General features: G+C 50.3%; 1 protein-coding gene across 1 annotated transcript in view; it reads left to right on the top strand.

Moving 5' to 3' along the window:
• Positions 1–13,755, top strand: part of ptprua (protein tyrosine phosphatase receptor type Ua) — a 91,261-nt gene extending 77,506 nt beyond the window's left edge. Inside the window, exons 5-14 of the mRNA XM_060044082.1 lie at positions 1,187–1,303; positions 1,787–1,941; positions 2,768–2,903; positions 4,132–4,281; positions 6,102–6,416; positions 7,696–7,821; positions 9,346–9,408; positions 9,730–9,887; positions 11,657–11,792; positions 12,116–13,755. Of these exons, the coding sequence (XP_059900065.1) occupies positions 1,187–1,303; positions 1,787–1,941; positions 2,768–2,903; positions 4,132–4,281; positions 6,102–6,416; positions 7,696–7,821; positions 9,346–9,408; positions 9,730–9,887; positions 11,657–11,792; positions 12,116–12,178 (1,419 nt within the window). The 3' untranslated portion in view covers positions 12,179–13,755. The remainder of the gene's footprint in view (positions 1–1,186; positions 1,304–1,786; positions 1,942–2,767; positions 2,904–4,131; positions 4,282–6,101; positions 6,417–7,695; positions 7,822–9,345; positions 9,409–9,729; positions 9,888–11,656; positions 11,793–12,115) is intronic.
• Positions 13,756–15,043: the final 1,288 nt, after the last annotated feature.

Below are 15,043 nucleotides of genomic sequence, written 5' to 3'. Positions count from 1 at the left end.
GGTCCTTGGCCCGGCTTTATGAGACCGGGGACAGCTGGCTCCGCTGGGTTCTTTGTGATTACCCAGAGGCCTCAGCGGGTCACCACCCCAATCTATAATTCTTTTGATGGAAGCCTTTTGGCGGAACATTCCAGAACCATGTTCGAGCCAGTAAATCATTTTTTTCCTGTATTAAAGTTACACCGGCGGCTTCCCCTCGGCCCCGCTCACCCTAAGCCTACGCTGTGCGCGGCGTAATGGGGCTGCACAGTGTGGGAGTCGAACCGGCAACCTTACGATTGGAAAGGGAAAAATCCTTACGCGACTCGTGTTGGAGATTCGTTTGAGGTTTTACCACGCAGTGCTCTCACACCGAGGTTGCACTGACCCCCCCGGGGACTATACAACCAGCAGGGCATCGCCGCGAAACAACACCGTCCCCCGTCCCCCACCTCTTTCCCAGGGTTCGAAGCGGTAAACAATCAGGGCTGTGGAAGTGTAAAGTTGTAACTGCCGAGGCCGTCGCAGGTCGTCACGTGTCCCGTGATGTTTGTTTGGCGGGGCCTCGTTCACCGCGGCGCATACAGACACAGCGTCTCAGGCACGGCTGTCTCTCCGCTGGCAAATATATCTGCATTGAAAGTGAACTAAGCTCGCTAAGCATTTTGTTGCCGTTCGACAGAATCCATCTAAATGTTAAACCCCTCTGTGGGTTCGGCCTCGGTACTGTGGGGATATAAGCGGCCTGATATTGCTCTCATCACGGGATGCGAATGAAGTCCACAATAAAAAAAAAAATAATGATTACAAATCGCCGTGAACTTTTCAGTTGAACTTCAAACTATGATTGAACCAAATCGATGCGGTTTTCAACATCGAATGTAGGAGGGGAGAAAAACAAGTTTAAGTCGATGCACTGTGCAACGACGCGCCGTGGATCAGCCGCCCATTCCTGGTGTTATTTACAATGCACCGTGATTCATGGATTTTAAACCAAGGACTGCATCCGAAAAACAGCTTACCATAGCATTGAGTGTCTCAATGTAGATTTGATGCAAATCAGCAAGCCCGTCACAGCTGTTAAAGCTGTGTGTGTGTGTGTGTGTGTGTGTGTGTGTGTGTGTGTGTGTGTGTGTGTGTGTGTGTGTGTGTGTGTGTGTGTGTGTGTGTGTGTGTGCGCCCGTGTTTTGTTATTGTGGCGTTCTAGATGAAGTGCTGTAAATACTGGCCAGATGACAGCGAGATGTACGGAGACATTAAGATAACTCTGCTGAAGACGGAAACGCTGGCAGAGTACACCGTCCGCACCTTCGTCATGGAGAGGGTGAGACACACACACACACACACACACACACACACACACACACACACACACACACACATACACACTCACACATACACACTCACACGTTTCTAATAACACATAATTGAGAAACAGCAACAAAGGACCAATTTCAGTGCTTGTTTTTTTCAGTTGTTTTTGTCGTCAACATTCGTTTCTCACCGCGGTTTTAACTTCTGATCAAATCAGAAAAAAAAAAAACTGTTATAAACACCTTATTGCTTTCTATTTTGGGTTGTCATAATGTGTTTCTCACAGTTTTTATCAGCAGTACAATAAACTGTGACATGTTTTGTTTTTATTAATGTGTTTTTTTCATCAGAACAAGTTTCCTCACTATTATTTTCCCCTTCCTATCTACGTAACAAACAAAGAATGAACAGCGACATCCGGCGTTCCGACGTTCACCAAAAAAGGTTACTCACTCTATCCCCTCCGTTTTGCGCCCCCCCCCCCCTATTGCAGCGGGGCTACCCGGCCAAACACGAGGTCTGCCAGTTCCACTTCACCTCCTGGCCCGAGCACGGCGTGCCCTACCACGCCACCGGCCTGCTGGCCTTCCTGCGCCGCGTCAAGGCCTCCACCCCGGCCGACGCCGGCCCCGTGGTGGTGCACTGCAGGTACGCCGGAATGGGACGCAACCGTGAGGCCATCAGGGCTGGGGGCAACACGGGGTAACAGAAGCTACTAGCTTTAATGTCTTTGGGTGAAACATGGGTCCCCCTGCTTTCTGCCCCTGGTCTGGGGTAATGTCAGAAACAAGCGTCCCCTGCTTTCGGCCCCTGGTCTGGGGTGATGGCAGAAACAAGCGTCCCCCTGCTTTCGGCCCCTGGTCTTGGTCTAGGGTAATGGCAGAAACAAGCGTCCCCCTGCTTTCGGCCCCTGGTCTTGGTCTAGGGTAATGGCAGAAACAAGCGTCCCCCTGCTTTCGGCCCCTGGTCTTGGTCTAGGGTAATAGCAGAAACAAGCGTCCCCCTGCTTTCGGCCCCTGGTCTGGGGTGATGGCAGCGGTAAGCTGGACAGAGCCCAGGGGTTTTAGAGAGCTTTTTAATTAACCGAGCAGGTTAAAGGAAGGATTAAGGGCGTCTTTTTTCAGTGTGCTTCTCTAAAAGAGGAAATATTGACTTAATATTCACTGTTGAATACGCGTTGCCATTGGGGAAGCAAATCGGAAGGCTTATTAAAATGTTCTGAATAATTCTGAAAAACAAATGACTCATTCGTTCACTTAATTATATTAAAAGGTACAAAAACGCTAACATTTTACAAATGTTGATAAAAGGAATTAAGAACAAACTCCCCATGTCCCAAATGTGTGTATTTGTTGTCCTCATACATTAGCCACTTAAGTGAGGGTCCCAGTGAGCCTCCACACTGTGACCAGAGGGGGCGCAGAGGGCTCTGTGTGTAATGTAACCCGTGTGCCTCTGCTGTCCCTGCGGTCAGCATGGGGGCGGGCCGGACTGGCTGCTACATCGTCCTGGACGTCATGCTGGATATGGCCGAGTGCGAGGGGGTGGTGGACATCTACAACTGTGTCAAGACGTTGTGCTCCCGACGCATCAACATGATCCAGACAGAGGTGAGGGGGTCCTAGCATCTCGGCGCCTCCCCCCGCGGTCTGGGCAGTGTGTGTGCTTGTGGGCGTGTGTGTGTTGACAACAAAGAGCTGAGAGCTGACAGTGTGTGCGTGTGTGTGTGTATTAACAACTGAGAGCTGATTAGTGTGTGTGCGTGAGTGTGTGCGTTTCTATTCCGTGTTACTGTTGACAGCTGATAAGGGCTAATGGTCTCTGGTGGAGGAGGGTGTCAGTGAATATCTTAATTGTGGCGTGGAATACTTAGACCTCCGTTTATGACGATGGATACTTGGAAGGTTATACTAGTTAAGTGATCAAATTATCTATATTTTTTTAGTCATCTGGAATAGCTACAAACCAATAACCTGTTATAACCTTTTTATTGCAGGAATTATTTTAGCAGTTGTGGCAAAGTTAACAGACCATAACATTTTTTGAAGATACAAAAGGAAACATTAACAATTAAATTTAATCACGCATAAAAACCGTCTCGATAAATAATAAAATTTAGAAGAAAGGGGTGTTTTCTGTGACCTGCTCTCCGTCATTGATATACTGACACCCAACTTTCCTTTCCATTTGTCTTTGACTAATTGGCAAAAGTAAGTATTTCCGCAGTAATCAGCCGTACTTTGTGATTACTGTGGAAATAAATTTTTTAATAACCTACAAAGAAATTGAATGCCGTTTTGAAAACTGTGTGTGTGGGCAGCGGGTGTTTCAAGCCTTTTTATAGACAATGGAAGAATCCTCTGCATGGTAACAATGCTTAGGATTGTACGTATGTATTGTCGGATTGTTGACATTTATGATTACTCGTCGGAAATTAGAAACCGTAATTAAGTACAAATGTGTTCATACCAAATTTGCATTGACTAATTATCCCCCAATTACACCCAACACTTCTTTGGTTTCCTTTTCCGAATCTCTGTTGTTTTCCCAGGTTTATTTTGAACATAATGGCCGCTGCATTTCAGCACAAAGAAACCATATTGCTGAGCAAGGGGAGGAAGGAGCAGCTGTTAACACCGAAACCCTCATGCCATTACTTACACAGCAGCTGACATACTGTAGCTAGCCTATCACAAAGACAAACCCCTCTTATCTTTCCTTAAACTCTCCCACGAACGGGTCACCGAAACGCCAGCACCTGGGCAAAGTCGACCTCACTTGCCCCCCATCTGATGTAACCCCTCCTCGTGTTCCCCCCCCCCTCCCCCCCTCCCGCAGGAACAGTACGTGTTCATCCACGACGCCATCCTGGAGGCGTGTCTGTGCGGCGAGACGGCCATCCCCGTCAACGAGTACGCCCTCACCTACACGGAGATGCTGAAGGTGGACTCGCAGAGCAACACCTCCCAGCTCAGAGAGGAGTTCCAGGTGAGGCACCAGGACACAAGCCCCCCCTCCACCCGCATCCCGGCGTCCGTGCACCCTCTAAAGAGGGAGCTGTCACGCACGTCGACTCGCTGTTACGTGCTACACTTCGCTGAGAACATGGCGGGCAGCGGCGGCGGTGTCTGATCCGTTCCGTTGTCAAAAACCCTTAACCCTAATCACGGCAGAGTACCGTATTCTTTTATGGATTTGGATTAAGACGTTTGTTGGAGTTTTCCTTGGCCTGTTAGCGGGGGCGACAACTCTACATTGGGATCAGAGGCATGCTCTGTTTTGATGAATTAGTGCACTAAGCGCTGAACGCTGGCTCATTGATATGCGGACACAGAAGGCAGATAATCCGCGCTTGTCCATTAGTCCCAGTAGTTTATCAGTGCTACTACACTCTCTTTTTTGTACACTTGTCTGTTAAAAAATAAAACAGCCTACACGCTTTTCCATTTTAATGATGTCAACGGTCAACGACCTTTGGTGAGAGTAATTTCAACAATTCTCAGCGCATGCATTGCAATTAACATGTTTTTTTCGCTCAGACTCTTGGTCCAACAAAATAGGAGCGCATAATTACAACACATTGCAGGGACATAATTCACCATTTAGCAGCTGGAATATTCTTTTCATTCTGTCACAATCGCCGGGGAATCTTTCACGATATAAGGCAGGCTAGATAATCACTCCAATATTTTTTCATCCCCCATTTCAATTTTCCGCAGCCCTGTAATTTGCTTATTCATAAAGCATTGGGTTGCACTAAATGTGTTTTTATCCATTTCGTCTCTGGGCGATTCTGACTGATGGCAAAGGGCTGTTGAATGTTTGATGATGAGCAGCGGTAGAAAATGTATGCTCATCATATAGAGCCAGGCGTAGGAGAAGGTTTATCGCCCTTCATCGGGTTTCATTTTGGCCTTTTGCTGTCTCGTCGTTTAATTTCCCCCACTTGTCCCTCGACACTTTTGCTGAGACACTACCTCCCAATAGCTCCCATTTTGTCCTTACGCTCGCACACACACACACACACACACACACACACACACACACACACACACACACACACACACACACACACACACACACTGTACATACGTATGCAACACTCATTTGTCACTCTCTCTGCATTGCTCCTCGAGTCGCACCTCTCTCTCCTCTCGCTCACCGCTCTCACTCTCTCTCTTTCTCCCTCTCTCATGATTCATTTGAAATCACTATTCATTTGTTACCATGTCATTCCTCCATGCTACCTATTGTATTCCTTGCATTCTTACAAGTCCCTGAAGGAACTTCCTCCCCTTTTGGTGTTTGGGGGAGACCTCTTGTGCTGTGTGAGGCTTCAGGGTTTACTGGATGCTGTCAACTCTTTAATTGTGATAAAATCGTAGGAGACATTAACTTGATCAATCCCTCCATCTCTCCCTCCCACCCTATTGCCTTCTCTCCCCTTTCTCCCCCACCCTCCCCTTATCTCGCTTCCCTCCTCGTGTCTCTCTATCTCTCTCCCTATTGTCATCCCTCCCCCCTTTTCTCCTCCCTCCCTTCCTCTATCTCTCCCTCTCACAAATGTTCACTCCCTCTCTCTCCTTCTTGCTCTCTCCATGTGAATGTCTCTCTCTCTTTCTCTCTTTCTCTCTTTCTCTCTCTCCCTCTCCCTCTCCCTCTCTCTCTCTCTCTCTCTCTCTCTCTCTCTCTCTCCCCCTCTCCCTCTCCCTCTCCCTCTCTCTCTCTCCCTCTCTCTCTCCCTCTCCCTCTCCCTCTCCCTCTCTCTCTCTCTCTCTCTCTCTCTCTCTCTCTCTCTCTCCCCCCAGACCCTGAACTCGGTGACGCCCCACCTGGACGTGGAGGAGTGCAGCGTGTCGCTGATGCCGCGCAACCGCGAGAAGAACCGCAGCATGGACGTGCTCCCGCCCGACCGCGCCCTGGCCTTCCTGGTGGCCGGCGAGGGCGAGGGCGGCGACTACATCAACGCCGCGCTCACCGACAGCTTCCTGCGCCCGGCCGCCTTCGTGGTGACCCCCCACCCGCTGCCCGGGACCACCGGGGACTTCTGGAGGCTGGTGTACGACTACGGCTGCACCGCCGTGGTGATGCTGAACCAGCTGAACCAGTCCAACTCAGCCTGGGTGAGGCACCGGGGAGGGAGGGAGGGAGGGGGAGGGGGGAGGGGGAGGGGAAAGTAGAGAGGGGGGGAGAGAGAGGGACGGGGAGTGTGGGAAAGGGAGCGAGGTAGAGAGAGGGAGGCCGGGAGAGAGAGAGACTCACATTCATATATATATGGATATACAGTACATAGAGAATGAGAGCCACACGCACACAGGGGGAGAGCGAGAGAGAGAGACACACATGCATGCACGTCGTACGCACAAACACATTCACACACGCACACACAAACACACATGCAGGGAGAGCCAGATCGACATGCATGTGAGTCTGTGTGACAGTTGAATCCGAGCATCTCCACGGTGCACACTGTGCCTGGCGTGAGGCTGCTGCTCCATATCTCCCCCCCCCCCCCCCCCCCCCATCCATCCTCTCCTCTCCCCTACACTTTCACACGTGCACCCGCCCCCACTTTTTTTTCTCACATCCTGTCGCTGTCTCTCTCAATCTTGCACGTGCCTTTTCCTGTCTCCTCAGGCCCGTGGGAGAACAGTTACTGCTGCCCCCCCCCCCCCCCCCCCCATCACCCCGCCCCCCCCCCCATCACCCCGCCCCAGTCAATAGCAGGCTATTATTATTTTGGTTTAGTAAGCAACCCCTTGCTAACTAAACCTTGACTAACTAGCCCCTTGCTCACCAACCCCTTTGCTAACTAAACCCTTGCTAGCTAACCCTTTGCTCACCATCCCATAGCTAACTAACCCTTTGCTCACCCTCCCATAGCTAACTAACCCTTTGCTCACCATCCCATAGCTAACTAACCCTTTGCTCACCCTCCCATAGCTAACTAACCCTTTGCTCACCCTCCCATTGCTAACTAACCCTTTGCTCACCATCCCATAGCTAACTAACCCTTTGCTCACCATCCCATAGCTAACTAACCCCCAGTGCCCACTAGCCCCCCCAGTGCCCCGCCATTAACGCAGCACACGTTAATGGCGGGGCACTTAGCCTGTTGAATAATTCACGCCGTGACCCACCACCACATGTGACTGATTGTCACCGTCACCGAGCGTGGCTGATTCATCTCTTTTTTTTACGACCCTCTTTTCATTTTTATCACCGGCCACACATGGTTTCCCATCGTCTCCCCTTTATGCCCTCGTCGCTAGTATCCGCAGATTAGGATCGCCGTTTGGACTAATTGTGTGTTTGTCGCTATACTCGGGTGTGTTATGACCTGGCTGTACAGGAACGAGTGCACCATGACTGACCTCCCCCCTGCCCACCCTGCCTCCCCAGCCCTGCCTCCAGTACTGGCCCGAGCCCGGCCTGCAGCAGTTCGGGCCCATGACGGTGGAGCTGCTGTCCCGCACCGCCGACGACGACGTCATCATCCGCCTCTTCAGAGTCCAGAACATCATGCGGGTAGGGGCTCCGTCTACCTGTGTCTTTATATTGTATGTTTTTATTTTTTTGCATTTTTATGCTTTATTATATAGTGAGATAGAGAGGAATGTATGGGAGTTAGAGGGGAGGGCATCCAGGATTCCAACCCGGGGCGCTGTGTTCAGGACTGAGCCTGTATGGTACGCGCTCTAGCCAGTGAGTCACCCAGGCGCCCCGTACCTGTGTCTTTAGATGTGGAGTTGTTGTGGTCTTTTTGCGTTCCGTCTGCGTTCCCCCTTTGATTCCTCACACGGGGCCCTCCCGTGGATTTACTGAAAAGGTGCGACGGTGCTCATTCCGCATCGTCGGGCCCCAAAGCGAGGGCAAAGGAAAAATCTTTTTGGTAGAAATTGGGTGCGCATCGCTACGGTTTATGAATAAACGGTTGAATTTGCTCCTTTTTATCACCTTAAGGCGGTACAGGTGTGACGACGCTTTGATCTATTCCCGCCAAAAAGAATATCAAGTATGTCAATTAAAACAAAAACGGTGAATCATTATCGCCATTTCTCTTACTGTAACTGCTGTCAGACGGGTATATATCTGACCGTACCTTCGTTTGTAAAAATACGGAAAATGATTCACGCTCGGTTTGGCGTCATCCTAACATGACGGTTATCTCGGGTGAGAGTGAGAGTAACCTTACCATAGATCTGAGAGGTTTTTCAGAAGGATCAACACAGCGCCAATTAATCTCTTCCAGTATGACGAACAGCACGACATTGATGTCAGGGAGGCCTCTTTATCAACATGATGCTTTTATTATAGCGCTCCTCAAACAACCTTGCAGACAGCACTTTTCAGCACTTAAAAATCAAATGAACTGTTACGCTTCGCTCGCCTACCGGAAATTGTCAACGGGGAAGAAAAGCATACTTGCTCCATACTTAGTATAATGTTTGGGTGTGTGTGTGTGTGTGTGTGTTTGTGTGCATGTGTGTGTGTGTGTATGTGTGCGCGTGTGTGCACAAAGAAGCAGGCGTGATGTGCGTGTGCATTGCAACTTGACCTTTGATTGAAAAGCTTGGCGATTGTAGCATAGCAATGTAGCCTAGCCAGTCCCCTGTGCTGCGGTGTGTGTGTGACACTAGCGTGCGTCAGCCCCAGACGCCCACCATCACCCCCTGTGAGACCCCTAGGCCTGAGCCTGTCTCCCGTAGCACCCCCTAGTTAGCCCCGACACCATGTCCTTGACAAGAAGCCGCCGTTAGCTGACAAACAGCCCACCCTCAAGCTGTTTGCCTCCTCCTCCCCCCCTCCCCCCTCCCCCCCTCCCCCCCTCCCCCCCGCCCCCCCCGCCCCAAACCAGCCCCAACACCTCCCATTACTTCCCCGTCACGTTAGCCGAATGCTATCCTGTTAGCGTCCCTCCATCGCCCCCTATCCTTTCCACCCCATTAACCCCCTCCGCGCCTCAAACAAAGCAAACAACATAACGCCGTGTCGGACACTCTGCCCCCCCCCCCCCCCCCCCCCTGCCCCGCACCACCTCCTCCTCCGCAGGACGGCCGGCTGAAGCAGACAGACGGCCCAGAGCAGGAGGAGAGTGGCCGCGGGCCCCCGAAGGTATAATCTATCTCAGTATAGTGGGTGAAGGCGGCGAGGTGTAGCGTCACATAGCATAGCCCACCCGGCACAGGGAGCTACTTGCCTCCCTCTCACAGAAACGTCAACATCGGATCCCCCCCCCCCCCCCCCCCCACACCGGGGGCCCCGGGGTTACGCTCGGCGGGGCCCGGAGGCGGCACGTCAACATCGGATCCAGGCCGACAGCCGTCATGGCTGCCGGCTTGGAGGACCACGACAAAGAGCCCCAGCCCCTCCCTTTCTTATTCCTCTGTTTCTTCCTCTCTGTTTGTGACGGTGTCGCCCACGGTCGCCGCCCAGCTCCAGGAAGGACAGCTGGTGGTGCGCCACTTCCAGTTCCTGCGCTGGTCCCCGTACCGCGACGTGCCCGACTCCAAGAAGGCCTTCATCAGCCTGCTGGCCCAGGTGCACAACTGGCAGCTGGAGTGCGGGGAGGGTCGCACCATCGTGCACTGCCTGTGGGTACCACACACTCACACACACGCACGCATGCGCACATGCATGCATGACGCACGCACACGCACGCGCACATATACGCGCAAACAAACACACGTGCACACACGCACACACACATGCAGACATGCATGCAAGGCACACACACGCAAGCACACACGCACACGCATAAACATCATACACACACACACACACACATATATATACGCAAACATACATATACGCACAACCACAGACACAAACACACATACACACACGCAAGCACATACACATAAACATACACGTACACACACACACACACACACACACATAAACACACACACACACACACACACACATACACACATACACATACACATACACACACACACACACACACACACACACCCACATACACATACACATACACACACAGACACAGACACAGGCTCCCTGACTCATAGTGCATGGCTCACGGGTTCTGGGTTCTGACAGGCTATCAGAGCCGGCGCTGTCACAGTCCGGATCCCACGGTGAGCTGTTGTTTTTTTTTTCCTCCTTTTATTTTTTTTGCGGAACACAAACTCTCAAAGTGTATCGCAGGAAGCCGTCATCCATGCAGGTTGGGTGTAGCTCGGGAGTCCCTATGGGACTACGGGTTCATAAAGTTCGGCTGAACACAAAGTGTCTGTAGCGGGGGTGGTGGGGGTAGGGGGTGGTGGTGGTGGTGTTGGTGGTGGGAAAGGGGATCACTTAAAAGGGGGAGTGTTGACCAGCCCCCTCACCTCTCTCCCCTCACGGACCCTCCACCTACAGAACACGGCAGCAGCTGCTTTTGATGTGGGCCGGTCGGTCAAGCAGCATGCCCGACATTTCCATTTCTGATCCAAGCCCTCCGCTCCCCCCCCTGTGTGTTAATGGGAGCCCCCCTCAAGTACTCTCCTTTCAAGTCTGTGTGCCAGTTGGCCTTTTTCTCACAGAGCAAGCATGATCTAAACTCAAGCTGTGACATCGGTGGTCCCGCGTTACACAGTCCTCCTCCCCCTCCTCCTCCTCTTCCTCCTCCCCCTCTTTCTTGTCTGCCCTGGGCTAGTTTGCTAAGGGCCCTTTTAAATATTTGCACTTTGTCTGGTATTATAATATTATCATCCTTTTATCTTTATATCTGTCTTATTCTTTAATTTTATTTTTAGCTAAAGCTATGATAGGCAATATCTTTTTTGGCAAAATTCTCTTTATATCCACATAATGAATAAACGTAATGTTCTGACAAAGAAAGGGGAAATAATCCAGTATATGTGGCTGTTGTAGGCCTGTAACAAGCCTACCTGTTGGCCTACCTGTTGGCCTACCTGTCTGTCTGCCTCCCTCCCTCGCCCCCCTGCCTGCACTCTGCTTGTGAACTCATTGAGCATGTCCGGAGTTTTCCACAAACCTAGAAAAGAACCTAAAGCTAGCGAGCTATTCATGTGTTTTGTTGGAGTGGCTTTGAAGGGAGGGTTGGTATTTTGTTCAGTTGGATACTTTCTAAATCCAGCTTTCTCTGGCTTGCTTCTCTAAATTTTCTACCCTTGCTTCAGTCTTAAATCATTGCAAACGTCTGCCACACTGACTCATATCTTCCCAGTGTTGTTCCCCAGAGATACATAAAGTCATACAACCATAGGGGGTACCCTTCCATGAAAGTATAAATGAAACGGGGGTGGAAATGACAAGATCCTTGATCTCTCTCTCTCCATCTTTCTCCCTCCCCCTCCCTCCCCTCTCTCTCTCCCTCCCTCGCTCCGTGGCGTAGGAACGGCGGCGGTCGGAGCGGGACGTTCTGCGCCTGCACCATGATCCTGGAGATGATCCGTCACCACAGCGTAGTGGACGCCTTCTTCGCGGCCAAGACCCTGCGCAACTCCAAGCCCAACATGGTGGAGACGATGGTGAGGAGGGGAGCGCGGGCCCTCGGTTTTCTGTTGGCGAAACACTTAACAGGGGTGCATTAATTAACATTACTTAATGCAGTGATAAGTGTTAAATAACAATTAACCAAAGGTGTGATAATCCTTCACTGTTTACTAATGGTAAACGGTGAATGATTAAGGGGACGGTGTTCATGTTTAAACTAACCTGACCCCTATGCTGGTGATCTGAGTAAAGGGTTATATAATGGACCCTTGTTGTAACGGGGTACCTCGTCACTCTCCTCTCGCTCCGCTCCCGACCTGAAAGCTCATGTTTTGATTTTGTCCCTTCCTGTGTCCAGGAGCAGTACCGTTTCTGCTACGAACTGGCCTTGGAGTACCTGGATTGCCTGGAAGTCAGATAACACACACACCCCCATCGCCTGTTGTGACTCCAGGAGAACGAGCTGGACCCTGGGGTAGTCGTGGTGGTGGTGGTGGTGGTGCTGGTGGTGGTCATGATGGTGGTGCCTGTGATGGTGATGGTGGTGGTGGTGGTGGTGGTGGTGGCGTTGGCGTGTGGGTCAGGGGCCCCCCAGCACTTTTAACCCCGGCCCCTTTGGTTCCGCGTGCGCAGCGTTCGGGTCACGCTCTTGGAGGGTTACCAGCATTAAGGACGCTACGAAACAAGAGAAGGCTTGCTGGACAACCTTGTAACATACTAACACGGCATCCCTCTCGCTCATCCCCCGCCCCCTCGCATTCTCCGCCAAACTGATACCGTTAACGTTTTGTTTGTTTTATCGTGCGCCACTTATCGTTTGCCAAAACCAAGAGGACCTACATGGGAGCAGTGTGAAACTGGTCGCCGGCCAAAATTATCGTTCATTTTTTTCATTCATTTTTTCTTTAATGGCTGCCTGACGAAAAACACAACAAAACAACGGATTCCGATCCACAGTGCTCCGATACATCCTGCCTTACTACTACGAAGAGGAAGCCTGTCGGACAACGGACGCTAACGTAAGGGGAAGACAAAAAAAAAAAATGCCATTGGGTGATACGTGTGTGTGTGTTGTGGTTCCTTTTTCGGTAACACTACTGTAAACGGTGCGCTGTAAACGGTGCGCTGTAAACGGTGCGCTGTACCCAGCAGCGAACACCTTTCTGTACTGCTGTACTTTACTGCACTGGTGGTGGTGGAGGTGTTGGGGGTGGAGGCGCTGGTGCTGGTGGTGGTGCTGGTGGTGCTGCTCTGCAATCGAGGCGCCGGTGCTTTTCAGGGAGGGCGGAGGCGAGGGAGGGAGGGGGCGGGGGTTCACCCGCAGGTGAAGTTTACAGGGAAAAATGAGGTGACAGCCGCATTCGCTACGGACATTCTTGTACAGTGGACCTGTGTCTCGTTCGTTGATTTCTCTTTTATTTATCAGTTGTGTAAATATGTTCTGTTATTTTAGGCCCGCTTCTGTTGTATCCCTCTTTCCGATGTGTTCCCTTGTTTGTTCACCTCTGTTTGATTATTTGTACGTTTTTCCCTCCTCTCTGAGCTGTTTATAGATGTCGTCACCTTATCTCTTTGTGCCAATACATTCTCTCTGTGTCTGTGAAGAAAATGAATTGCTAAATAAACGGGAGGGGGGGAAGTCCAGCATCTGCATGCTAGTCTTAAGTGTTCCATTGCGGTGTGTGACCCCCTCCCCCCCACCCCCCCCCCCCCCCCCCCCCCCACACACACTCCCCCCGACCCCCCTGTGGTTGGTTTCAGTGAGGTGGGGGTCCTGCTATGTCAATCTCTCCGAATAATCTGAGAGAGCGCTGTAAAAGAATAACAAATGTATTGCTGTGAAAAAAATATAGTGATCACATTCACCCGAGCCAGTTGCTTTCTAAATTTGTATTTATTCAATGTGTTTGATTTTCTATATAGTGTATAAAATTAAAAGAAATAATAAAGATATCTATATATGTACATATATATATAGATTATCCTGTTGCTTAACAATCGTGTCTGTTTTTATTTCAAATCTCTGAGCGTGGCGCGAGAGAGACTGTCCTTTTGTGGGGGGGGGGGACAGATTTTTCTGGGGAGATTGGTGGTGGAAAGGTTGATTGGTTTGTTTGTAGCGTGGAAACCAGTTATCGCCTATTGCAACCCCCCCAAAAAATTGCCACTGTTCCCTTTTCCTGTGACCTATGATTTCATACTTCTTATCTTTTAATGACCAGCTTAAATTAACTATTTTAATTTATTTATTTCTGTACAGCCTCGCAGTGCCCATAATTGGAGTGGCCCGGCGATGTATCGATGCGAGGTCCGTCTCACTTTGTCTGCGTACAGGTGATGTCTCGTCTAATCTCTCTGAGGCTGATAAGATGTGCTCTTCATTTGTTCTGCCTTTTTCCATCCAGCGTCTCATCTTCACCAACATCGGGTCTAAAACACCGCCTTCCCCTTCCATGCAAACCACCTGCGTTCCCGGTCGTTCGACTTCGGCACAAAATTAACCCCTTGGGACAATAACGTTACGCCTTTGAGGTCAAAGGTAACTTATCGGGGGGGTTGTTAACATATTGACCAAATGTGCAGCGAAGAAAAAGGCTTTCTCCGTGATGTCTTCACAGCTAATAAATCTTACGACGCATATGCTGAGACGATGAATAGCAGAATACCGTGTCATTCGGTGTAAAACACAATTGCCATTGTGTTCACCCTATAAAGACGAAAAACACACAAAATCCGGGCAGCAGGCCCTGCATCTGCTTCAGGGAGATAACAGAAGCCTGGAGGTCTATTCTGCATTGTGTTTGTTTGCCTTAAAGGGAGCGTAAACCACTCCGGACTAATGTTTCTAATTACTCCAGGGGCCTTTGTTCAGGAAGGTGCGGGGAGGCGTCTGAGTTTGTAGAGTTGGTACAGCATTAAAAAAAAAAAAAAAAAGAATCGTAAGAACGATTAAATTGCAAGGTATCAAGGGATGCGTATCTACATTTTAAGAATTCATGGCAGGCTTTTGCCAAGCATTATCAGTCCCACACGCATAGACACGTACACACACGCGCGCACACACACACACACACACACACACACACACACACACACACACACACACACACACACACACACACACACACACACACACACACACACACATTGATGCGTCTTAGTAATGGCCAAACAGAGTACAAAGCTGCACAAAGGATGGCGACTCTTCGACAACCTCAATTCCACAACAGCTGTGGATCAATCTTTCATGTTTTGTTATTCTCTAAATCCTCCCAACAGCAAGATA

The sequence above is a fragment of the Gadus macrocephalus genome, chromosome 22 (genome assembly GCF_031168955.1).
Source record: "Gadus macrocephalus chromosome 22, ASM3116895v1".
NCBI classification, from domain to species: domain Eukaryota; kingdom Metazoa; phylum Chordata; class Actinopteri; order Gadiformes; family Gadidae; genus Gadus; species Gadus macrocephalus.
Note: the sequence above shows the minus strand (reverse complement) of the source record. Positions and strands in the feature narration are given on the sequence as shown.